This window comes from Ursus maritimus, unplaced genomic scaffold, assembly GCF_017311325.1.
Source record: "Ursus maritimus isolate PB19 unplaced genomic scaffold, ASM1731132v1 scaffold_9, whole genome shotgun sequence".
Lineage (NCBI taxonomy): Eukaryota > Metazoa > Chordata > Mammalia > Carnivora > Ursidae > Ursus > Ursus maritimus.
Window position 1 is genome coordinate 21,368,097 of NW_024427107.1, and position 27,357 is coordinate 21,395,453.

Below are 27,357 nucleotides of genomic sequence, written 5' to 3' on the forward strand. Positions count from 1 at the left end.
ACAGACGGTAGCTACCATTGTAAGGAGCGCAGCATAATGTATAGGGCTGTGGAATCACTGTGCTATACATCTGAACCCTAATGCAACAGCGTGTGTCAGCTAGACTTTAAAAAATGAATGAATGAATGAATGCATGAATGAATGAATGAATGGACGTTTACTGATGAAGCCTTTGCCATTATGCAGAATAATGGATGCCTGCCATTTTCTCCCTGGTGTTCACAAGCGATTTTATTATAGCTTGTGAGCATTTTAGACTATTAAATAAAATAGTGAACCAGTCAAGTTCTGCAAATTCGAGCACTGAAATGTTTTGCAAAATCAAAACATTTTGCAGTTTTTCTAAATCAATTTTAACCATTTAGCTTGTCTCCCCTAGTTTCCTAAGTCCTTTTAAAAATCTAATAGAACATTCTTTCTTTTTCCCTGTAGAGATGTCTTTCATCTCTATAAATAATATTCTTTTGCTTGAGGTAGTTACTTTTTTCAAGCTCAGAAATGAGCTTGAAAGTATTCTCAAGTAATGAGCTCAGTAGGTATTATGCCAGTCACCAGTTTCATTATGGTCAATTGAAGTCTGTTCTGTCATCCTTGTTCTCTTTGCCAATATAGTCCTGGGCCTTTCAGTAATTTTATCTAATTCTATAATTCATATCATTAAAACACACCCCATCAAAGAGAAAAAGTTGAAGATACCTTTGTTTATTTAAAAGAACAACTTTCTTCCAAAAAGATCTCTTGAAAGAGTTTTCTGCAAGCACCTCTTTGTTCCTAGAAAGACTGTGGAGAGCATGAGAAGAGCCATCTACCTATGGATAGCTTTCTCTGACCTGGGTCTGTTGCTGTCAGGATCTGCCAGGCTTTCTTTTTTTCATAGGATTCTATGTTTCCCTAATACAACATACCTAATAAGGTTAGACAGAATATAAGAAAGGAATGGTCAATTTGTCACTGTGGATGACAGTGATCTGAATTTTCTGTGAGATTATCAGGAAACTGAACCTTCTGGAAAATCTGTATGCTGTACATACACACATAAACAGTCCTCTAACTCCTGGTCACAATTTTGTCCGAGTTCCCACACCGGCTAAGTCTCAAGGTGCAAAGAGTTTGTTTGTAACAGATACTACTGGATCCTGACCACATATACTCATCCCGCAACATCAAACCAGAGAGCTGAAGCTAAGAATACTCATTCACAGGCAAAAAATCCAAAGAAGATGTTCTTCACAGGCAGCTGTCGAATTCTTTCTGGCACAGGTGTGTTTGTCCCAAATAAAAAGAATAACACATCCAAAGCTAAACAGTGGAAACGGTTTTCGCTGTTCTGCAGAGAGCGCAAATACTCAGCCCCGTTACCACTTCCGGTTCTGATATCAAACCAAGAATTCCTTTACTTTTTCTATGTTATGTTCACCCATGATAGACATCTAAGAAACCTGCTTCTCTGAAAGGTTTAGGAAGGGACTTACCCACACCGAAGCCTTGCTAGGGCCCAAAGGATCCCTTGCATTTTAAGCCATCACTTCTATAAGCCTCCTTCTGCCTACCACAAGCTAGAGAGCCACATTTTGGCAACTTCTCCTGAAGCTAAACATTTCGGTGACTAGCAGAGGGAGGATGACCAGCCGAGGGGGCAGATTCATATCTTCGGCCCGGGGTGCAGGGGCATGAGACGCTGCTCTTCATGTCTATGCTGCTGAAATGTGCACGTCTACCCCACTAGCCACCGGAAGGTCCTGTCTAGGAATGGCATGGAGGATTCCAGAGGCTCTTCCCAGGAAGAAGACATGAGTCTGGATTCCCATCAAACATCCTCTTTAACTCTCTAGGCTTGAGTTTTGGGTATTCTAATTTAGTCTGGGAAAAATTTCATTTTATGAAAGGAGCCCGAAGGGCTGACAGATGAACCTAATGATCATGGTGGTTGCCCACTGGTAAAGCTGGAACGTCAGAACTACTGGTTATATGGCAAATGCAGCTTCGCATCAACCTCTGTTGGATCTGAAGCGTGTGTGGGTTTCCATCCGCACCGATCCCACTTGGGGAAGCATGGACTCCTGGGCACACTGTCTGTCAATGGGTGTAAGTGAAGTAATCTATTATTTACAAAATCAGGGTCTGTTTCTCTGCTTTTATTGGTGAATTAAATCATCTTTAGGTTAAGAAGGCTGGCCACGTGTCGTGCTGAATGCTGCATCTATGTTCTGGTGACTTTATGGGTCACTGCTGTTATATACTGGAATACTCCAGAAGAGCTGAATTGTTGCAACCTTCATGGAAATATACAGTGATTTCTATGAGTCAGTGTGTGGGAAAAGGGAGGGAAAATAATTCTATTGGGTAACTTCATAAAATACTTAATGCTCTTCAATTTAAAAAATATTTAGAGAGTACAACTGCACCAAGATTTAGGGAGCTGTAAAAAAACAAAACAAAACAAAACCTGAAAACAAAGTCTCAAACAACAAGCAAAGCAAAATAAGATCCCTACCTCTTGAGCTCACCTTTTACTCTGAAACAGGCATCGCCACGAATAATTAATAACAATGCTATCATTTGTTGCACAGTCCATATACGTACCATGCTCTGTTTCATGGGTTTTACATTTTACTCTAATCCTTAAAATAGCCCGAGGAGCTAGATGCTGTTAATATTGCCATTTGTAGATAAGGAAAGAGCAAGAGGAGGGATACATAACTTATTCAAAGTCACAGAACTGGTAAGCTTTCATTCAAACCCAGGCTGTCTGCTCAAACAGCCAAGCTATTTACAACTTCTCCAATTAAAGTGTGGGGAGTACTATTATAACTAAGCTCTTACAAACAAAGGAAATAGAAAAGGTGGTATGGGCACTGGATTTTGAAAAATGAGTAAGACAGTGACAGGAGGGCATTGGGGAAAAGAACATTCCGAGCAGAAGTGACAGCCAGGAGGAAGTGCTGGGTATGGCTGAAGGGACTGCAATGCCAAGTGCTGGGGTGAGAAAGATTGTCCAGGTAGGCTGTGTCTAGATTGTGAAGATGCTGAGTGGTCCCCGAGTGACGCAATGTGGTCCCCTTTTCCTCCCCTCTTTTGAAATGCAATGAAATACACTAATGAGCAAGTTTTGCTGAGGGAAATGGCAGAATGACACCCGCAGGGATGCAGAAGGAAAACAGGTGTATGATGGGCAAACTGGGAGTCAAGGGACTCACCATTGGATACACCCCCTTCCTCTTTTCCGAGTGTCCCAACGGAGGTGAGGTGTTGACCTTGTGATACAAAGAAGGCACTATACTCCAGGGCAGCAAAGAGTTTGGCAAACCAGCTCTGACCCACCGACAGAGTCTTTCTGAAGTGATGTTTAGAAGGTTCTTAGGCTGAATTCAGGCTCAGGTAGGTTTTGATCACTTGGCCGTGTCTGCCACGGGGCAGAAGGGAACATGCTCACGTGAGCACAGCAAATGTGTTATCTCTGTTCTGGATGACAGTTACAGCACGAAACCTTCCTTAAAAGTCTACATTCTGCGAAGACCAACCATCCATGACCCTTGAGTTCGTGTATGGCACTCTTCAAAAAGACCATATTTATTTCATTCTACTCTGTCCTTTTTCATTGCGTACAGTCTGAACACATTTGTAATCCGTTTCAGAGAAATGGAACTTGTTTAAATGACCCAGCTATGAGCATTTTGAAGACTGAAAAAGTAAATGGCATGAGATGTGCCATCGAGGAACACTGACCTTTTTTGCTCCTTGCTCCTCTTCCACACCGTCTCCTATAACGACGTACACCACTTTTCTTCCGAACCTTTGAATTATCCTCTCAAAACAGCTTTCCTTTCCTAATGAATAAAAATAAATTGTAAAAAGAGTAAAGTTGGGGTAATTCAGCACCACAGCACTTGAACTTTTTATATAAAATCCTTCCTTTATGCTTCTGATTCAACTCTATCCTTCTTGTACAAACTGGAGAAGAGGGCTTTTAGATGCCATTTGGGTAGAATATGGAACAGCACAGTAAATGACAAATTGTAAATTATCCATGTGCTGTCTTGTCCCTTGGGAACGGTCAATTTTATTCCATTTTTTAAAAGATTTTTTTATATATTTATTTTTGTGAGGGAGCGAGGGAGAGAGAGCACACACATGAGCATAAGGGGCAGAGGCAGAGGGAGTAGCAGACTCCATGCTGAGCAGGGAGCCCGATGCGGGACTCGATCCCAGGACCCCGAGATCATGACCTGAGCCAAGGGCAGATTTTAATCGACTGAGCCACCGGGTGCCCTGGAAATTGTCAATTTTAAAGATCTTATTTTTTCATTTATTTGGGAGAGAGAGAGAGAGTGAGAGCGCGCACCAGTGGTTTAGGGGCAGAGGGAAAGGGAGAAGCAGACTCCCTGCTGAGCACGGAGCCAGATCCCAGGACCCTGGGATCATGACCTGAGCCGAAGGCAGATGCTTAACCGACTGAGCCACCAAGAAATTGTCAATTTTAGTATTCTTTTTCCAAAGCTCATTTATTTAAAAAGTAGGATCTAGTCAATCATAGTATAGCATTTGGGAAAAAAATAATGTTTTGTAGCAGTCCTTTTTTCCTACCAGCTCAGACTTAAGGAAGGCATGCGATTCTGGCAATATATTTGAACTTGACTTAAAAAATGTTTCACGATATACCAAACTCTGAAAGTAATATCTGATCCCAAGTCTATTGAGAAGGCTGAAAAAAACTGACTGGTTTTGTTATAGCAGGAGAAATCAAACAGTGGAATCCATTTATTCCTTCGTTTTCCAGTTGGGATTCTATTTGAATGAACGACACCCCCCCCCTCCCCAAACCTAACGTGTTTACTTGAAATCTTCTGGTAAAACTGTTCCTGACATAAATGTCAGGTAATTTGGGGCACTACAGAGAGATCACGCCTGCCCTACGCGGGCATCTAATGTCCAATAAAGCACTTTCCTAGAGGAAAAGCAGCAGAAAGGTAACAGAATACCTTTATCTATCTATTATCTTTCCCATGTCAAGACTTCGTTCGGGCTCTCTGGTGGCTCATCCCCGCCGTTAATGCAGCCATTGTTGCTCTTTAGAGAAGAAACTGGTGTTCCACGGCCCTGGCTGCCAACAGGGTCATTTTAATGGACAATGGGACAGTTTATAGTTTTCAAATGTAAATGGCTGAGCCGCCCGGCATCTCTTTCAAATAAGGATCAGATATACTCACGAACAAATTGCTTGTTTGCTTAAACAAATGTCTGCTTTATATTTGCATTTTGCACTAAAATCTCTGGTTTGCATCTGACAGAATGAAATCGGGCCAGCCTTAGTCAAAGGATGTAATTTCAATGCTGCTTTAGTTGCCCACTAAACTGTGAAATATTAAATCACGTTAAGAAACAAATACAAAGTGTAGTTTTCACGCAAAAATATACAATCAAAAACTTAGATGTCATGAAACTTTTTTCCTCCTTAGAGGGAAATGTTTATGTGTTTTTGCCAAGTTTCCCTTTCATGGGAAAAGGAAGGTAAACTCAGTGTTATTTTAAGGTGAGGCTCCGGTGGACAGAAACATTTCTCGCCTATATACTATCTCCAATAGGCTTCACTGTGAAGTCTGGCTCACATAGACGTCTTTCATAATAAAGACTGAGAAATTGAAGCTGACTTTTAGAAGTTAATTAGAGGTCCAAAATTTTCATTTTGATGAATCCATTTCATCTGGGCGAACATCATAGCTCTGCTAAACGAGATCCAGTCATGTCCTTCAATGACTGCCGGTTGCCTATAAGGAAAATTCCTGAGTTTTCTGCATTGACTCCCAAATTATATCTCATTTGATGGCAAAATCAGCAAAACGGCAGGAGTTTCAATCTCTAGTTTTCTTCTTTTTATTTTTCATTTTTTTTAGAGAGAGAGAGAGAGAGAGTACATGCATAAGAGAGGAGAAGGAGAGGGAGAAACTTAAGCAGGCTCCATGCCCAGCCCCGAGCCCAATATAGGGCTTGATCCCAGGACCCTGAGATCATGACCTGAGCCAAAATTGAGTCAGACACTTAACCGACTGAGCCACCCAGGCGCCCCATTTACTTTTCTTATTAAAAATACCATAAAAATGTGATTCTACCTCTGGTTTTAAGGTAATTTCTACCACCATTTTAATCCTCATTTTTAATTCTGTATTGATAAAGGTTAAAATTCAGTATCACAAACAAAATGCCCATTAAAAATACCTAATATATCCTTGTTATAATTTTCTATGATCCTAATATTTTCAAATTATTTAAATTATTCAGGATTGAAGTTCAATGCACATGACATGCAATAAACTACTTTTTCTTTCCCTCTGGGGAGTTAGGCACTATCCCTTCCATTCTATAAACTTCTCTGGAAATTGTTCTTTTATGTGCTGATAAATGTTTACCATGGACTCCTGTTTACAAAACACAGCATGATTCCTCTTTATTGTTATGGATAACATAAATATTTAACTTCATGTAAACAGTAATTTTTATGGATATGAGAACATATAAAAAGTTCTGATTATGTTGGGCTACCAGGAATTCTTTTTGGTACATTCCTTTAGAGAGAGAGAGAAAGCTCAAGAGGGGGGCTGGTCAGAGGGAGAAGCTGACTCCCTGCTCAGTGGGACTCCTATCTCAGGACTCTGGGATCACGACCTGAGCCAAAGGCAAATATTTAAGCGACTGAGCCACCCAGGCGCCCCCATTCCTCTAAGTATTTTCTAGCATTCTGTTCTTGGTGCTTCTCAGGAGGCATCAGTCATTCTCCAGCTCCAGCTATTTCCAACTTGACAGGGCTATGTGACTATCTCACAGGCTCTTCACACTCAACACTGATAAAACCAAACTCTTACCTTTCCCATCACACCTGATTTTCCCCATCAGTTAATAGTGTCAGTACTGACCCAGGTGTTTAAAAAGAACCTCTGTCTCAGCCTTCTTCAGAATAAACAACTGTTTATTCATCCATTTTATTGAACAAACATTTATTGAGCACCTAGTATGTGCTGGGTACCATAGCTACAATGATCAGCAACACAGACTCAGTTCTCAAGGATATTACAGTCTGATAGGGAAGTCAGACTATGAATAAATAATTATAAAAGTAATTCTTTAGCAATAATTTAGTAAATGCTTTTAAAGAAAAGTATTGGAAGTATACGAGTGTAGTTAGATGGAGATAGATTACATTTTTGCCCTTTTTTCTTTAGATAGCATTGAGCAGCCAGAAACAACCTTCTTCCCACCTACGAGGATCTTCATCCCCCTTCCCCAGGACTCACTAAAATAACATCTCATTAGGGTGATACACAAGGCCACATATGTCTAGACCTAAGTCTACCTTTCCAGCTTCAGCTTCCCATGACCCAAGACCACTTACGAGTCCCTCAGGAGGGAACACATTTTAATGTCTCTGTCCATTTGCTCTCACTAGCCCATCTGCCTACTAAACTCTTATGTATCCTTCTATACCCAGCTCAAATGCCATTTCTTCCTTTTAGTGTTCACTGACACTTGCCCTCTGCTTCCTCCTGGGTAGGAGTGAATGTTTCCTCATTCAAGTGCACATTCAGGCACTTAGTGGTAGAGAACTCCCTAGGGTATAGAAAGGAGTCTGGACCCTAGAATCAGACCTAGTTTGACCCTTACCTTTACCAGCTATTAACTTGGACAATTAAGTCTCTGAGATTAAGCGTCCTCATTTATAAAAATGGAAAGGTTGTGAAGATTGATTTTAATATGTAAAATGCTTAGTATAGTTCTGGGCATCTACTAAATATGTGATAAATGCTCATTCACATACTTCTTTGTCATATTACAGTTATTTAGATGTCTGCTTCCCCCACTAGATGGTGATTTCTCTAAGAACGGGAGTCATGGTTGTTGTTTTTTTTAATCTCACTTTTAGTCTGTCTTGGTTTATATTCTAACCAAATTTCACATTAGTCGTCTTTCTCCAACTATGATTCCTTCTTTCAAGAACTTAAATTTTGGGGGGGGGGGTATCCCCATAACAAAAATGGGAACTTAACTGTTTATACACATTGAATTAAAATAAAACAAAAAAAAGTTCCAGTGATAATAAGTTAAAGAAAGCTATTAGAATTGTTTCATTTATGCCTTGTATATCTCTATACTACTGTTTGTTTTAGTTTATTAGATATTTTTGTTGATGTTATCGAAAAGACAACAATCCAGAACTGATGCTCAACGGACAATAGTTAAAATCCGTAGGTCTTCATGTTAGCCAGTAAAGTAACATTTTTTGAATTAAGCTGCATGTCTTCTGATTTATATTTCTCTTGATGTCTAAAGCCAATTCTGACTATAAAATTAAATTCTTCTTCTAGTTTTCTGACCCCTAGCATTATGAACAAAGTCTCATTTACTTCTACTCATTCACTTCTACTAGCCTGAAGGGAAAGAGTCAAGTATAAAATAAAACAAAAGCAGCTCACCTATCTTTGTTGCACTGTAAATATTTTCTATTGGAAATACGATTCCTAATCCATATAGCAGGACTTTCGCCAACGCTGGGATAAGCTGAGTAGTTGTAACTAAAATATTCACACAATTCGTCCTATGAGAACAGAAAAGAAAAAGAGAGAGAGAGAGAGAGGGAAAAAAAAAAAAAAAGAACGTTGAAAAATGAATCTCCAAAATGAACGAACACGAGCAAAGGCTATTTTCCAGCAAAAGCAGCATGGAGTGACTTGGGGACAGCCTACCGGGAGTGAATGAGCGTGAGTGCTTTCAGAGCCAGTGTCAACCAGGAGTCTGTCAGGGCTTCAATCTCAGCCCTCAGCTGCAGCCAGGCTTCCCTCTTGGCTGGACCAAGCAGGCCTGTGGATTTAAAAGCACATGAATTCCTTCCTTACCAATGTGTCTAGTCAACTTCATAAATAATAAACATTTAATACCACTCCTAATATCACCCTCAAGCTTTATAGTATTTCGGGTAATTTTTCACAGATTAGCATCCGTTTGACAGATTTATTTAGTACTGTAGGAAACATCTGTTGATTTTGCTTTCCTAGCATCCCTTCCCCTGGTTATAGAAGTCATCTCTTCATTCTGAGGAGTCGGCTCACACCATTTCTCTAATCATGGAGTTTGGACAGAGCCAACTCTACCGTCTGGCTCCCAGGGTAGGTGTATGACTGCGGCTTGGCCAGCACAAATCAGTCTTGGAACTTTTGCTGAATCTATTGGGAAAGATATTTTTCTACCCAATCGAGGTGCTAAACTCACAGAATATAAGCTTGGATCTGTCAATGGTCACCTATGTCACCTTATGGGAGGGACTGACCCAGAATGACTCCTACCCAAAGGAAAGCCTAGGCAAGAGATTCAGGATGTCACCTTTGGAGCCTGTGGATTTAGCCATGCTGGAAACCAACGCACCTCTAAACTTTTCATTATTAAGTCAACATATTTCCTTGTCAGCTAAAGCCATTTTGAGACACAGCTGAATGAGTTTTACAACCCATCTCAAGTGATTTGGCCCAAGGTGGTTAATCCCACATCTCCTTGGAAGGACAAACGAGTATCAGAAAGGTCAAGAAACGGACTCCAGGTCCCACACACTATGAAGTAATGGAGCCAGGACTAGATTAGACTAGCCAGGGTAGCTGGCTCAAGTCTAATATTCCTGTCACTAAATCACAGCAGAATAATCATGGGTCAGATGAAACCGCTCTGAAAAAGCTACGATATCCCAAACAAAAAGTGTGATGTGAAAATGTGTGGTACTTGGAGAATTTTAGCTAGACTATCTGAATAATCCGGTAAGGTACTGGTGGTGGTTACTTGCCTCCAACGTTATTTTTGTAGGTATTGTAGATCTCTTTTACTCGTCTGTAGCGGAAAGCCAATTTTCTCATCCAGTCTACACCACCCCGCACACCGGTTGCCAAGCATAAGTTAGCACTGGTGGCTGCAGCAGGAAAGCCATCTGTTCCAAAGTTATATGTGCTATTTAGACGCAAGAAAAGCCCAACGTTAACCAAACAGAAAGTTCATCTTCATAGCTGAGCCATTAAACTCGAAAATGGAGACAATCACTTCACATTTCACTGCGCTCACCTGAGGTCTTGGCCATTATCATCTGAAGACACATCATCTATATGAACTTGGTCACATTCCTAAAATGCAATTAAAATGATACAGGTTCATTTTTGAGGAGCATCTTCGGTTTTTTTGTTTTTTTTTTTTTGGGAAAAAATCACATACAGCTGTTTAACCCCACCCCACCCCCCAACTTTAATTGGACGGTTTTTCCGCAATGTCAATCAGTAGGTGTCAGTCTTGTTAAGGTGGTACTTTTACCTACTTCAGGTCCTCTTTTAACGCAAAAAAATGAGCAATGTCATTAAGGACTACTGTTATGCAGCTTCGGAAAACACATTTCTGTGTTTAGAAAGGAAAGTGATTGAAAACAATTAGCATATGTGTTCCATAAACCTCAGGTACCTGAAGACCTCATGCTGCTCAAAGCTGATTCAGTCAATGCCCAAGCATAACTGAAACCAGACATTTCGGTAAATGTAACATGCTAGAAAAATTAAACCTGATGCTAACTGCCAATGAAATTATGACCTCTGATTGCTGTTGAGCCACACACCAACAGAGCCTGAGGCCAGCGTGCTGAGGAGCCCAGACGAAAAAATCTGTTACTGGTTTGCCATTGATTTGAGAGATGTGAGTTTTATTCTTTGTGTGTGCGTGCGTGTCTGTGTGTGTGTGCGCGCGCGCGTTTGGACGAGGACGAAGAAAGCATGGGACACTTCAAAACCCAAATAAAAACAATCAAACCATGTGGTGTTTTTTACCTTTTTTTTTTTTAACTGTTTCACTATTTTATATTCCTTTTAAGTGTTGGATTTATGGATTTATTGATTCGTTGTAGACTAACGTGATGGGAACAGGCCTGATTTTTCAATCCCAAACCACGTGTGAACTGTTTAGAATAGGAGGCTGTGATTTCGGACTACAGCTGGACTGGCTGATTCTGCACGTGTTTGCATATGAGCACCCTGACATCTCACCGCTGTATTCTCAGCCGCTAGCGTCACTGCGTGAGGAGCAGACACCCAGTCAACCTTTGTTGGACAAACGACGCATACCAGTTTGGAGACACACAAGGTCTCCCCCCACCCGGAGACAAGGCACCCACACTTGGCTCGCTTTCGTGTTTCAGCCATGATTCTTTGCCATCAGGCTCAGAATACCCTGGAGGCCTTTATCATACTTATTTTCGTTAAAAGTTTTAGTTTAAAAATATTATTAAAAGATTTCCAGGTATGCATCCTGTATTTTAAAAGGTTCTTTTGACTAAGGCGCTGGTCATATTTCCTGCCTAATTTTGTAAAATCTAGCCTATTTGTGTAGTGCTCAACATACAATTTGTAACAAAGATGACAGACATAAAGTGCCACAGTAACACAAGGTGTATTTTTATGTTGCGGGTTCCTTCAGAACAAATTTTTTTCTCTCCATGGATTTGTGAGGAAGGGAGCAGGAGATAGAAGGGGAAAGAAACTCAAACCAGCTGTGGCTTAACAGAATTAAAATCGTGACCCCCCAACCTCTTCTCTAAAGCATCTACTTTCCAGGCAACCGCCTCCCAGCAAGCAGCAAGTTCCAAGGAGGAAAAGACTTTGACCTTGTAACCCTCCCCTGCTCTCCTGAGGTCCATAACCTCAGATAAGAAAGAGGAAAAGCGAGTCTAGGAGGCCGCACATGTGGACTGTGAATTTAACATTTTAAAAACAGGTCATTCCTGGAAAACATGCTTGGGGACTTCGCACAGTTATTAATTTAATCATATTTCAGAAGACAAATGATAGTTGTGCTTTCTCAACAAGGTACATATTCTGGGTTTAAAGAGTGACTAAATCATGAGTGTAGACATTTCTGCCACTTATCTAGCCAGAAATACATTTTTTATATTGTTGGTAAACAACGCTTTTCGGGTGCACGGTTGAGTGTACAAAACAGACGAGAAAACCAAGACAAACCAAACTAGTGTACCCTCCACTCCCCCCCGCCCAAAAAAACCCCCAGAGACAAAAACCGAAAAACTCAAAAAGCCAGAGAGCCACAATGGAAGATTTTTGCCTTCTGGGAGAAACAGGAGGTGGAAGGTGAGGAAGTCCAAGAAGAAAAGCTACGTTAAAAAGGGTTTTAATCAAGGAATCACACCAAAGCTGACTTACAAGTTACTTAGTTAACTCTCGGGGTGGGAGAATTCCTCGGAAAGGCAAGGTGTTAAGAGGCTTTTCTTAAACAAATGCAGTTGTAAATCTCCATGACTCACGGAGAAGCCAGTTATCTTCCAGTGACTGTTAAGGGGTCCATTGTTGCTACTGTCCCCCCACATCCGGTATTTGTTTGCTCCCACGAGCTTTATCCAAGTCTTTTGTTCCCAGGGCTGAGGCCCTCCTTTGAAGGACGGTTCAGGATCTTGGTTACCTCTGGTTTAGTATCAACAGCTTCCAGCTTCTCCCCGCAGACGCCAAACTCCCTTCTCAGAGATTGGATCAACTCTGGTGTGGTGGCAACAAAGAAATCTTCATTCTTTATCAGGAGAGTTGTTTTGTAGAATGATTTTCATGAAAATAGATGCAAACATCAGGAGCATTTTTTAAAGAGCCTAATTAGCACCCCAGGAATAAAAAGAAATCATGAAAATGTCCAGGTAAAATAGGTTTTCAGAACCGTCCGTGTCACTTAACGATAGAAAAATACGGCGCTGCACAAACTTCGCACCGATAAGATACATACTAAAGATTTAGTAACTGAGTCCTGGTATGAGCTCCTACATCACGGTAGAAATGTCTCAGGAAACATGTTTTTACTTTGAGGAAAAACTAAATATTGCTGTCTTGACGTTTACCTATTAAAAATTTTAATTCCTCAAAGAATGGAGAATATTAAAACACAGAAGTGTCTCGATACATGTGGAACGTGTCAATCTTTCTAAGTGCATCTACTCTCAAATTAGAAACCGCAGTCCCCTGCATCCTGACATTGGAAATTCTCCCTCCTCCACTGGGATGAGACTCTCCCTCCCCCACTTTTCTTCGGAAGCCATCTAACTTTTTGCTTGTCTTCTTAACAGCCTAATTTCAGGTTTTCATGTTTGCTTTCTGGACTTTGTTGTTTTCGGTTTCTAAATCTGTTTTAAACTCAGAAAATTAGATATTTGAAGGAGGGAAGCAGGAGTTCTGAACCCACTGAAACAACATGACAAAATCTGAAGCCCACTGGAAGAATCTATAGACACAGAAAACAAGAATGGAAGCTTCCTGTATTTCCAGGCACCAAGACATATTCCTAAAAGCCCTACTTTGCTGCTTAATACACAGAGTGCTGAACATACAGAATGCCATGGGAAAAGGAAGTTTTTATTCCAGAAAGACTGAATGTGCAGAACATGTATTTTTGAAACAAACTGCCCAAAAAGTCCACGATAGGGTTTTAAGCACTGAAGTCACTGCCGAGGCCAAGTCTTTGCGTAGCATTCCCAGGTCTCAGGCCCAAGACTGCAGGTCCGCTGGGTTAGCAGATTTTATGCAGTAATCCGTCCTCTTGAGGTTGGAGATGCCCCAGGTAGCCCTGTTGTGTTTGGGGATCTGGCTGGGGGCCTCATTTGGGGAGAAGGTAGTGCTTCTCATGACTTCTGGTGGATTCCACACTTGACACCCATCTGAGCTGACTAACGGGTACCTTAGCTCAGAAAGATGGTCATGTATTCATTATTAAGGGGCTCCTATGCTCCAGATGTTAAGGACGCAACATTTAACAGACAAAAATCCTTACCATCTTGGAACTAACATTCTAGTGGGGAGACACCCAAACAAGAAAATACGCAAAATGTATACTATGTTGGTGCTGATGCTGCTATCTGCCAAGGAGAATAAATATAGCAGGCAAGGGAATGATGCAATGCTGTCTGGGGTCTGTGGAATGGCTCTGCAGGGCAACGAAAGAGCAGGTTCAAGGGCCCTGAGGCAGGAGAACCCTAGTGTGCTGGGGGATGCGGCAGAAGGGAGGCACAAGGAGGAGATCAGGTGGCAAGAGTTACAAGGGCTCGCAGGGGACAGCAAGGAGCTGGCTTTGGGAGTAGCATCCAAGTTATCAGCCCCTGCCCTCCAGGCGCGTACAGTTTAGCAGGAAAGACAGACGTTACCGAACTACACGTGTGATAAATTACAACGGTAGTAAATGCTGCAGAACTGCTTTGAGGAACATTCGAAGGAACATCCTCCTGCCGAATGGCTGAACTCTGTTTAGTCTCAAAGAGCTGCCGAGGTTGGAAGAACTTAAATTGTATTTTGCTAGATCGGGGAGGGACAGCACGGCCCACCATTTATCCTTGGTTGCTTCTGCGATGAAAGCAATCAAGAGATAAACGGCAGACTCGCTAGAGATGCTTCCCAGTCCCTGAAGCCGCGCTAACAGAAACAACATAGCTTTTTGATCCCGGCCTGCGGATGCCAGACCGCTACTTATGCATGGTGGTGAGGTGGGGTGGCAGAGGGTGGCACTCACTGGGCAAGCCGTCCCTCTCTCTAGGAAATAGCCCAGACTTAGTTCCCAGACGTGCAAGACCTCTGTGCAGTGAGCAAGCAGGTCCCCTTCCCTTGTGGGATGGTTTTTGTTCCCCTCTCAGTTACACGTTTGAGAATGGCTACGGGAGCTGGCAAGGGACCAAGGGGTGGGAAAAGAGTTATTTTTTGATAATGGCTTTTCAAAGGGAGGTCAACATCAGCAACATTTTTGCATAAAGGCTCTGTATCAACAGTAGAGGAAAATATAATTAACATTTTTGTTTAACCAATTTTCAAATACACCCACATAGCACAAGTTCTCAGGAAGAGTCAGGGCCAGTGCTAGGCCAAGTTGCGCTTATCCTTCACTAGGAAAATTTTGCAATTAATTACCAAATTTAGACTACTGCTAAAGCGACCTGAAGTGGGCCTCTCCCTTTTCCAGAAATCCTAAAGCACCAGGGACACAAGAGCTATTGACACATGATTAAATGTCCTATTTTGACACTTTGTATCCCTTGAAGAGTATTTTCCTCCCTCCCCAAAGCGGTGGCAAACTACTTCACTAAGTCATTTCTTAACACTTCTGTGGAGATCTTGTGGAAGCAGACACATGGTTTCTCTCCTCACAGACATTCCTCTTTCTTGTTGAGCTGAACTAGTGTTACCGATTTATGGTGAACGTGGACTAGTGTGTAATGGTATGACCCATTTCACAGATACAAAACATGAAGACTGAGAAAAGTGAACTAATGTAAGTGCTGAGACACTATGTCTTTGAGCCCCAAATCACAGTCTCTTCCCACACCCGTTTCACGCGATGCCGACGACTGCCACCATCTAGATCCTTTGTGGCTGGTCAGTTGTTTGGAGCCCAGGAGACTTCAGCTACAAAACATACCCTCCGCTTTTGTCTGTCCCACTCCTACGACCAGCGTCTGTCACCACGGCCCCTCTGCCAGCCTGGAGCTCGGATGGGAGTCCTCCATCCTCCGGGACAAGCCCCAGCACTGCATCTCCCCAGTGGGCCTTCCAATGACGGGCGCTTCGGAGGGAACTCGTTCTAGGAGAGCCACTGTGGTTACTGGGCTTCTGCCAGGGGTGGAGGGTACAGAGCACGATTGTAGGCGGTGAGAGGATAGGGGTTCGCGTGACATTGACATGGCGTGTCCTAAGGAGGAGGCCGGAGGCCCAGAAAGAAGGATCTGGCCAGTCAGGGCAAAGGCGGTGAATGAAGGCAGATGGCAACAATCAGAGGCACACCGCTGAGCCCACAGGTGCGAGCTTGCAACCTCTGTTCTACACAACAGGATTCTACAGTCATCTTGCAGATAAACACCACAAACCAAATGACCAGTTTACCCTCGCCTGGCTTCCCTTTATGTTTCCAAGGCCTGTGCTTCACAGAGGAGTCAAATAAATAAAATTAGCAAGCTTTCGTTACTACTGGCCCTCAGCTCGCAGACATCTAAGCACTCACGGGGCTGGATTCTAAAATGCTCACATGGACGGCTGGGGAAAATTGCCAACACATGAAGCGGCTGAATGCCAGCCCCGGTGTCGGGAGTATGAAGCAAGCCACATGGGGCACGATCTCACTGCCAGGCGGCAAAGCACATGCCCTCTCAGAACTCCGGTTGCACAGTCTGCCTTTTTGGTCCCTTCTGTCATTATTTTTGGCACTGCAACTCACGCTGACCTTTTTCTGATCCGTCATCATCTCTGGCCTTCCAGGCCTGGGCCACAGACATATTCTTTTGGACCAAGCCCCAGGAATAACTCAGATTTTGTACAGGGGCTCATATGCAAAATATTAAGTTATGGCAGAATTTTTCTGCAAATATTTATTCTGCTTTGATACCATAGTGGTTGTACTTTTCCTCCAAGCCTTTCACTTGTGCCATAATTATGTAAAAAAAAACACCATACCATTCAAGTTAGTTTAGGAAAATTAATAAAAAGAATTAAGACAGTTACAATGGGTCTTATTATCTATGCCAAGCCCTGTGATGTAATAGCCAGCATGTCGAGGCACTATACCTCTGAACATGACACTAAAAACATAAACTCCAAGTAAGCCTAAAGTCTTTGAATAAACAGAGACTCTAAGAAGACTTTGAGGCAGACTGCGTGTTATGAAAGGGAACAATATAAAAATGTTACAAACACGGCTTTGGAGAAGTTGAGTTACACAAGCCCAAATTCTGCTGACTTTTGCTCCAAATTTGCTCCATTTTCCAAATTTACCATGAGAAAACTAACACCATACTGCCAACTAATTGTTTCAATACCTTCCTTTACAAAGTAAAAATGAAAGGAAAAAGAGAGTCACTAGAGAACGAGCTATTTTCATTGTGTCTGTGCCTCAGAGTGCCTATTCAGACCAGCTGCGCTTGGCCAAGGCAGAGGAAATGATCGGGGGTCCTCCGTCCCCTCCTATCTGTCATCAAGCAATTACATCCACTGCTCCCACCTCCCCACTGAAGAATATAGATGCTTGCTCGATATACCTTAGACATCCACAAGTGACTAGAAAGTTTCCTCTTATTTCCCGACACAAAAATGTTTAATTATATGGAGTACGGAAGTATTTCCAGTACTTTAGAGACAAATACACAGATCGTCTGAACGCTTTGACAAATGAGCAGCAGTGCTTTAAAAAGAAAAAGGGGGCGGGGGAGACATCCCCATGTGGATCTGCTCACACTATCCCGGACCCTCCTCACAGAAAGTCTAACGTGTACAGATGGCATTACACGGTGACCAGTATTTGAGTGACAGAGGTTTGAAGGGACTGATTTCCAGAGCGGCTTTTGGAAATCACTCCTGACTCCCTAGATATTTTTATAATTTCTTTGGGAAAATAAGGTAAAATGGATCATCCCTAGAGATCTCCTGTGATTCAGGAGTTCAGGGGGGAGGGGTGGTCCAGAAACAAGCCAACTGATGGGAGAGATGTGGAGAATGCTGCTTCGAAGTCACTGACAATTAGACTGAGTATGTCAGTCGCTGTAGTTCAGAAATGCTGTCCATGAGTTAGTCAGTTTGCAGAAGCCAGGTTTTTACTTGTACATTTCTTTCTGTAAAAAGGAGACTGTCCAATCAAAGTACTCCTTTTCTGTACTTACCGATATGGAGTCGCACAAGTGCAGTGTGTTTTCTAAAGGTGTATCAAAGCCCTCACTGCACTTTCAAACAGACGCACTAAAGAGTGTAAGCGCTGCTCGCCCCTGTGCTCGTCATCGAGGACCGGATGGAAGCCGGCAGCACGGCCAAGTGGAAACGGGGTGTGCCGTTCACAGCCCCGCAGCCCCACGCGTGGCTGGCCAGGACCTGTCATGCCTGTCTGGGGCACACCTTGTGACCCTGCTGTTCCCCTTGCTTTCCCACCGCAATGCTTTCTTGCACAAGAAAAGGGTGCATGACTAAGGCACAGGAGTGGTTGGAAATTGGCCTCATTCTGTTTGACAATTTTGGGAAATGCAAGTTAAGGAATTAGAACATACCTGGACAAATTCATCTTTAACTTCTCACTCTAGATTATCCACTCAGCCTAGCATGGGCACCAATGTGTATTCTAAGTCAATATCTAAATATCTCTCTCTGTTTTGGCAGGAATAGGAGGACGCAACAATAGCAGCCAATGGGGGGAAAAAGAATTTCAAATCTGAGAAACTAGTTAAGAGACATTTTAACATCTATTCTTGAGATTTGGTCATAAGGTGCAACATGCAGAGACATACTCTGCTTTTAATTACTGTGTCTTGCTTACAAAAACAGTATTTCCAATATATTTAATGTTACAATATCCTGTCAAGGTTATCAGAATGAGAGAAAGATTTTACTAGAATTATGTTTACATTTGCTAGGAGACGTGGGTACTCATATTTGAAACTCAAGATTTGAATTACAGCCGTTGCAACAAAGGTAAGAAGATATTAACGATTTCAGTCTGATTCTGTTTAGAGGAATACTCATAAAATATTTAGAGAATAAAGTCTTTACCGAACGTACCTGAAGATGGCATATTAAAGCAACAGATAAACTAAAGTGCTGAAACTGTGTATTTGTATACATATAAAGTTATGATAAATATTTCAGATCACTACATAAAAATTTACAAGAAGCTCAAGCTTACTGTTGTTAAAGAAAAAAGAAAGTTTCAAATTTTTAAATATTTTTTATATTAATTTCTTTTTAAATGTGCAGTAAGATGTCATCATAATGCCACTTTAACACATGGCTCAAAGAATCCCTAAGGAATTACATGAAGAGAGCGCCTTTTTAGCGAGTAAGTAGAGTTAATATGATATGTCAACTTCACTCTGCTTGGAGTTCCTTCTTTCTCACCATGAATACCTTCTTTACCACACGATTATATTAAATATATTTGTCTTTATTCATACTGTCAATGTTAGGATAAGAAAAAAAATTGAAAATAAGCTTTTTAAAAATAAAATGGGCTTATTTAAAATTGCTCAATAGGTTACTTTAATAATTTTGGCATATATTACATGTGATCTAATGATATCAACACATAATTTCTTTCCTTTTTAAAAAGTTAAGGATACGGTGAATGCCTTCTATCTGATGCTACAAGATCTATCTTTTCCTGTTTAAGTTATGTTCAGTGCATTCTATAACCCTACATGGTATTATACACAAGAGGCACAGGCCCAAATATACAGCTTCATTTATGATCCAACTAATATCAGAAGATATGGCATTTTACACATTAGTGTAGGAGGCAGTGAAAATGTTGTGGGACCTTCAAACACAAAATAGGGCAGTTGCATTAGTGGTTGATAATATGTCAAACTGCATTATACAATTTTATCCTAAAAAGACCATACATATTTATTATTGTATCACGTGATTTTTCATGATTTTAAAGATTCGAGGCAGACTTAATGTACAAAATATTTCAGAACTTAAAAAAAAAAGAAAACAGCATATATGTAATATAAATGTCATCCTTTTGAATGGTGAGTCAGAACTACTCTTAAGAATAAGCCTTTGATTTACTGCTGAACTGACTTCTCCATGTTCAATGGGTTTGCTCATCATTTGACAAACACAATTTGTCACTGGAAACAGCGTTCTCTGTGACTCCTGTTGCCTTTCCTTTAGATTTATTGTTCCTNCTGAGAACATCTACTGAAGAAGAATTTTTCATAGTGACACCAACTCTCATCTTGCTGTGAATAATCACATTCTCATAAAAAGCATTCTTTTTATTGCAAACTTGCTGCCAGAAGCATGGAAAAATATTCCAACCAGGAGCCCTTTTATCCTTTTCTGCAATCACTTTCCTGTAGCTCTCGCTGCCATTTGAGGAAAATGAATCCCATACCAATTTATTCACAAAGCATTTAGCTGGAAGTTTTAATTTACACGGGGTATTGCTGGTATGATCACAAATAAAACAAGGGGCGAAAGCTGCAATTAAATAGGTCATGTTTGAAGAAAGTGGGGTTTTTTTTTTCTGGAGCAATTTTTACTCTGAAATTAAATATTTGCAACAAATATAGTTCGTTTATCACTATTCCATGCCTATCAATTCATCTTCGTTTAACTGCAAACCACACCTCAATTTAAAGAGATATTTGAAAGTAATTTTCTTTATAGGTGACTCCTTTTTGCAAGGGTGGGGAGTGAAACCTGCAAGTTTAAAAGAGCTCAATGTATTAATTTAACTTCTATCATACAGCCAGATAATTTTGTAATGGTAAAAAAATCCTCAGTTTTCTATGAAAGAATGTGTCGCTCAGAATAACATCCTTAGTTAATAAGTTGATGAAAATTCTCCAAGCCAATTTCTTCTGTTATTCCTGACTCTGGAGAGAAAAGTGTGCAAAACCAGATACAGGCACTTAAAAAAAAAAAAGGTTCTGTGAGCTACTGGACGTTTCCATGTCACCTTTCATGTCAGCCCCTCACGGGGAAAGGAGGACCTTCGAAAGGGCACTTTCTTACTCAAAAAATTCTCTAAGTATTGTCATCTGAAATCAGCCCCCTGAAATCATTCCCTTTGCATCTTCTTTTATAAGACAAAGATTTCAGATAAGAATAAATTATTTAAGCTCTATTACTTTGGTGTGAACTGTTCTATCGTAGATTTCCTCCAGCATGGGGAGCTCTGGTGTGCCCCCAAACCACTGGGTGTCAATGGGGGTGGGGGTGGGGGAGAGGGAGTGGGTGCCTGAAAGGAAAACTGGGGAAAAATTTCCTCCTTCCTCATATGCTCACTCCCTAGCAAACCACCCCTTTTCCCATGAATATTTAAAGTGACAGATAATCATGTTTTGGTTGTTAATTATAAATCTGATTGTTTATATTATATAGGAAAATACTTCATTATACACCACGAATAGAGCACTTAGGGTACGTATATTATATATTAACCATGGAACCATCTCCAGAAAATATATAGGACACACATTCTGTATTCTTTTATTCAGTTTGTCATGCATTCAGCTAATAATGACTGACTGCCTGTTTCTATACCAGGCACCAAGCACACAAAAATAAATCAGATACAGGTATCACCAGGAAGACTTGATAAATCTGACAGGGTTAAAGAGAGAGGGTACAGGTGAGCGTCATTATAATTTTCTCTCAGGGAAGGAACTCGAATTCTTACAAAGCTATGAGAGTGCACAATGGGATTCGTCTTGCTGCTAGTGCTTCTCCTTTCAACCTTCACCTTTAGATATATTTTTCTCAAAGTAGGTTTTGCTCTACCCGAAAATATCATTTCCAACATGGAGTATATGCTTCTTGGAAGCAGGCAAATACATTTCACTTCCTTTTCTGTCTCTGCCTTTTTGCCAGACAGTGATCAATGGGTACTTTGGAAAAATTAAACTGGAACCAATATATTCTGAGGCAGCTGGGCGGGCATCCAAGGGCCTCTGTGATGAGCCCTCCCCTTGCCTACCCGATGCCATCCCTGTCTGTCTGTGCACGCTCGCATCCCACTGCATCCTTGTATGCTTCTGCCAGGCCAGTCCCAATGAGCCTGGCCTCCTCCACGCCCCAGACACCAGACAATAGTTGTATCTATTGTTTGCCAGCGCCCCTTCCCTCTCCTTTCTCTCCTGGTCAAGGCAATTCCTCTGTTAAACTTTTAGTTGCCTTTTGTTTTTTTCCCCAACCCCTGATGTATGCTCTGTAACCTGCTGTCCGAATAGCGGTAGTGACAATTATTGAGAGCCTACTCTACGTTAAGCACTGTATTACATGTGATTTCCAGTCCTCCCCAAAACTGTACATTTGCTGGATAAGGGAATGAAGACTTAAACAGGTTAAGTAGCCTACCAGATAATAAACTCTTGGAAGGAAGAGAAACTACTCATGGGTCTTTTTATCCCTGTCTATCTTCTAAACAGGACCCTACCTCTGTCTATTTCCTCTTGGTACGGACCAAGCACACAGATGGTACAGAATGAAACCTTTCCGATCATCTGACAGAATTTAGTTATGACAGAATTGAGGACCCACCCAGAAGGTACGTGATAATGTTGCTGCCTTACGTTGCAGAAGTGTTGGAAAGCAGTTTTATGAAGACGGATTTGTCTGATCGTAATACATACTCATGTAGAAAATTCATGCAAACCAAAAAAGCATATAAAAAGAAAGGAATTTTAACCCCATCCTTCAGAAGTAACCACCGTTAAATTCGTCCTTCCTGCCCTTCTTCTACTGACTCAATTGTCCAAAGCTCCTCAAGTTCTTTGCAGGGCTTACGCTCTCCTGGCAAGACACACCCAAAAAGCAGGTTGAACCAGATATATGGTTTGTAGCTACTTTCCCCTCCACTCAGCAATATCTAATAAAGATCCTTTTATATTAATCATCTGTGCTATCTTTTAAATTATTCTAATACTCCGTGTTGTGTATGTTTCATATTTCTTTTAACCAAGCAATGGCTGATCATTTCCAATGTTTTTGGGCCCATCTAGAATCATGTTGGCGCACAGCACAGTCGTTGCTCAATAACGGTTTGAGTGAGTGGCCACTGTGGAGAATCTGCTTTGACGGGTTTATGACATTCATTTATCTCCTCAGGCAATTTTATATTTTCCTCCCCTGATATTTTTATCACTCCGAGCCTTGTTCATAATATACCTTCTGCTTAGAACGCTGTCCTCCAGAGCGCACCCCGTGCAGCCCTGGGGATCCCTGTGAACCCTTCCATGGCAGTTTGCGTTGTCAGCCTCATCTTTCTGCGGACCCTTGGTCCACGCCACTCTTACTCTGCGTCTCCGCGATGCTAAGCTCCTGGAGAATGAGACCACCTTCATCTTTTTTTTTTTTTTTTTTTAAAGATTTTATTTATTTATTCAACAGAGATAGAGACAGCCAGTGAGAGAGGGAACACAAGCAGGGGGAGTGGGAGAGGAAGAAGCAGGCTCATAGCGGAGGAGCCTGATGTGGGGCTCGATCCCACAACGCCCGGATCACACCCTGAGCCGAAGGCAGACGCTTAACCGCTGTGCCACCCAGGCGCCCCTAGACCACCTTCATCTTGTTTGCCATTGTCACTAAAAATAGCTCCACGAAATCCATTCACTTCTTGCCTCAACTTCAATATAAAGTCTTACAAACTCTCTTGGGTTTGGGGAGAGCCCCTCTCGTCAGTCTCTGTAAGGTCTTGGGCCCACGAGGAGGAGTGACTTCTGCTTAGGACCGTGTTAACAGGTATACGATCATAAGTAGAATGAAATATTCATTTTTGCCCTTTTGAATTTACGTGATTTTTGATACATTTTAAAACAAGTAAATGTTATAATCCTACATTAAAAAGAGAAAATATTTGCATTTCACTGTAGCTCTCCATGTTTTTATTATGCACCTGCAAAACGCTCTCTCTCAACTGTTCATTTTCCAAGCTACTGATTTTTTGCTTGACAGATCTATCTTATCTCCAAGTCCAGTAGGGTGGCAATATGTGTTTAAGACAAACAATTCCACCAGTTGAAGTGATATTCTGGACATAAGAGCTCCCTTTAACTTTCTGACAGAATGCCAATACCACGAGAGATAATTCTTAGTCAATTATTTTTGAGGAGGTGAACAAATTTGCAAAATAATGTGGATGAAAACAGCATCCTCTCCCTTGCCCCCACCCTCCACCTGCCCCACAAAGGAGCAGCACACAATTAGCAGGGAGAAGACTCCAGGATTTAGAAAGCGCTTCCTTAGAAATACGCCGTTCGCATAGAGGCTCCATTGTGACTGCACTGAAACGGGAGAAGTCTCCAGGGACTGCAACTTAGACACATTTTGGGGAAGTTGAAGTTACAGGTTTTCTCCCGCACTAGTCAATCTAAAAGAAAAAAAAAATTCCTTTCTGTACTAAGCAAACTTCCTATGAAGGTAACTGAGTAAAATCTGACTTTACAAAATAGTGACTCTCTCCCAGACTGAAGATTAGCGAGCACCTGTCAAAATCAAGAATCTAAATGAAAAGCCTGTCCTATGTGACACCAACAGGTCAGTTTCCCAGGTTTTTTAAATAAACGACAGTCATCCAGCCAGCTCCCAGAAGCTTAAGTGGTATTTCTACTCAAGAAAGGATGGTACTCCTGTTTATTGACGGGAACTCCCCCAAGCGGCAGGTGCGGGGCCGGGGCTCCAGGTCTGGTTATCTCCCCACTGCCCAGCGCCCCTGCATCCCCTCCGAGGCTTGTCAGGTTGACTGTGTGAAGGTCACACATTAGTCGCAAGCAAGGACTGAACTCAGGTCTCTCCATCCCTGGGGCGTTCCCTGTTTCCTCAGATCTCGCCGCCTCCCCACAGCTTCACCTTCAGAATAAAGCCACCGCGGCAAAGCCAGGAAGACCGTTTGTTCCAAGGGCAGGTGAACAATCAGGGAGCTAGAGTGACCCTCTTGCTTTATGGGAGTCATTCCATTTTCTGACTCAGGAATCTTCACCACTCACTTGGATTCTGTATTTCCAAACAAACAGAGGGACCTGGGATAACTTTTCTTTTTTATCCAGTCCATTCCTTCCTGGGAAATCTTAACCGCTTTCAGGGGTGATGGCTTCCGGAGCATCTCTCTCTGCTGAGCCTCCGACCACGTGTAGCCCACGTGCGGGACTCCACCTGTCTGTCCAGCACACACTCCCGGTCCAACACCTCAAAACCGAATTTACCACCTTCCTTCCCAAGCCAGCTAACTGTCCTGGGGTTTTAAATCTCTACCTGCTTACTCAAGCCAGAAAGTGAGATTCTTGCTTCCCCACCCCCTATGTGGTTGAATAGATTCCCCAAACTTTCCAAACGAGTTTCTGAGCCTTCACATCCCTGGCCCCGTTCTCTCTGTTCTTGCAGGAAACCCTGGTGATTTCTCAGCTAGATTATCCGACACCTCTGACTTCATGATGCAACGCACGTCTATAGTCATGCTAAAAAGTCTTTACTCATTACGGCTGGCATTCCACTGAACTCCAGCTTCCTTAGCAGAGTGTTCAGAGCCTTCCTTCCATGACCTCGCTCCAGTCTCCCTTGCTGTCCTCTGACCTCACAACCGCGGCACGTGCTCTGTGCTTCAAACCTATTCAGCTCCGTCCCTAATGGCCATGTGCTCTCAGGTCAAGATCCCTTCCTTGGGAAGCCATTTCTCTGACACTCACAGCCTTGCCACCACCTCTCCCTCAACCTGAGTGAGCCACCCGCCTCCGGACTCTACTAATGTCCTTACATGTCCCTATCACTGGGGAGATCATTCTGTGATATGATTGTGCTTTTGCTTTTCCTCGAGGATCTAGGCTCCTCGAGGGCAGTGAATATATTTCACCTCTTCTCCTCTATGCCTCGTGTAGTGTCCAGGATGGAGGAAGCATGCGTACGCTGACAGCATATCAGCTCTTCTTCTCTGTAATGCAGGGGCTGTAAAAACAGTATTTCTGTCGATTCAACAGCAGGGATTTACAAGCACACGTCTGTCCACCTGCTGCCTGCCTGCCTGTTTATCTACCTACCCACTAACCTTCCAACATTCTCAGAACAGATTTTAGGTTGCTTGAGTAGCTACCGTTTGGAAGACAAGCGAGAAACAAAGCTTTCAAAGAATACATTACAGAAAAATGCCACTACGGAGCTCTGCCGTATGCCATCAACGTGTGACAGCACCAAGATGCTACCACCTCCTCTATGTCGCTAAAGAGCAAGAGTCAGCTGAGGAGACACAGCTCGAGAGGTTTCCTGCAACGACAGCTGTGGCAGGAAACCCTTGCTTCAACCCCAGTTTTCCCAAAGTGGCTCTGGGCAAAATTCGCTTCAATACAATTCCCCACATGCATAAGCTGGAGACGGTGTGACGGAGTTCACGGTGCTGAGGGAGAATCCAAGTCAATGCCTTTTGATGGACGGGAGGAGTTTCCCTAAAGCCTCCCGCCTTCCAATCTCCCCTACTGGACCAGGGGAGGACCAGCGCCCTGAGCCCAACAGTGCAGCCCCACTGCTGTGTGGGGGTGCCCCCAGGGAGGGGCTGCTCTGCTTGGCGATGAGACTCGGCACCCAGCAGTCTCTGCTCCACACTGCGGACTACCAGTAAGTTCCATGAGCCATCCTTCAAAACACGGGGCCGGAACTGGGCAAGGAAAGGAAAAGTTATCAGCACAAGCAAAGAAACACGTGTCTTCTTGACATGAAGCCAGCATCCTCATTTTCTACGAAGGAGCAGCACAGCATGATGGAAGCCAGATACAGTAGCTATTTAACTGCTAACAGTGAAACGCCTGTCATGGAACTGGGGGCGGGAGGGGGTTGTGCATGAGGAAAGAGCAGGAGAAGGACTGTGTGATGTGCCTGGAACCAGATGCATTTGCAAATTAAACACTGGCAGATTTTGTTGTTGTTTCTGGTGTGATTACTGTTGGAATTCTACATGGGAATTCCACCAGCAACCCAGCTACTATCTCATTCCCTAACCCCTCCTTAAGTCACCCCTCTTCTTCCTCCATAGCCCTACTGTCCAGGGTTCTCCATGTAGAAGATACCCACAAACCAGAATAGCAGCTTGGACTTCTTCAGTGCTTCCTGTGGGCCAGTGCTGGTTCTATGCACTTAGCAGTATGGAAGCACTGAATCCTCACGTCGACCTATGAGGCACGTACTATCATTATCCAATTTTACAGACAGGAAATTGAGGCACAGAGGGGTTCCTCCATGAATGAGTGAATTCATGAGTTCAACTGCTGGCACCTCTAGCACTGTAAGATAACAAACCGCATAAATATAGGGCTTTGAATCGAAGTTGGAGTGTAGTTGAGTCATTGATTATAATTCAATCATTTGCTAATTACAAGAAATATTAACTGTAGAAAATTAAAAAATCTTATTGTGCAATTAGTGGTAGTATTCTACCACTGCTCAGATATAAGTCTTTTTTATTACAGAAATTATATTTTGTAACATTTTTAATGTAGAAAATCTTTTATCTTTCTTGTGACGTAAATACCCTTTTTGTTAAACCTTAAACTGGAACCACATTGTATGTGATTTTAATCATACCTCTTCCATGTATATTGTATTTTGGCATTAGAATTTTGAAGGTATGAAAATAAGAAAAAGATATCAAAATGTAACATCTTGGACAATCTCAATTGTTTTTAAGGTTATGATTAATCATTTACTTGTAAAAAGTTAACTTTAGCAAATTATAAAAGCAGGGGTGCTGGGGTGCCTGCGTGGCTTAGTTGATTAGGTGTCTGACTCTTGATTTTGGCTCAGGTCATGACCTCAGGGTTGTGAGGTCGAGTCTCTCTCCCTCTGCGCCCCCCCCCCC

The 27,357-nt window shown here is 42.3% G+C and overlaps 1 protein-coding gene across 7 annotated transcripts in view; it reads right to left on the bottom strand.

The window, feature by feature from the left end:
• Nucleotides 1-27,357, bottom strand: part of EYA1 (EYA transcriptional coactivator and phosphatase 1) — a 160,174-nt gene that overhangs the window by 13,978 nt on the left and 118,839 nt on the right. For 6 of the 7 annotated variants that reach the window (XM_040626132.1, XM_040626131.1, XM_008710789.2 and 3 more), the window contains 5 exons: nt 10,090-10,148; nt 9,818-9,978; nt 8,733-8,847; nt 8,463-8,584; nt 3,727-3,827 (listed from right to left, as the gene is read on the bottom strand). In XM_040626132.1, coding sequence (XP_040482066.1) covers nt 3,727-3,827; nt 8,463-8,584; nt 8,733-8,847; nt 9,818-9,978; nt 10,090-10,148 — 558 coding nt within the window. The remainder of the gene's footprint in view (nt 1-3,726; nt 3,828-8,462; nt 8,585-8,732; nt 8,848-9,817; nt 9,979-10,089; nt 10,149-27,357) is intronic. The other variant, XM_040626130.1, reaches the window with a different exon arrangement.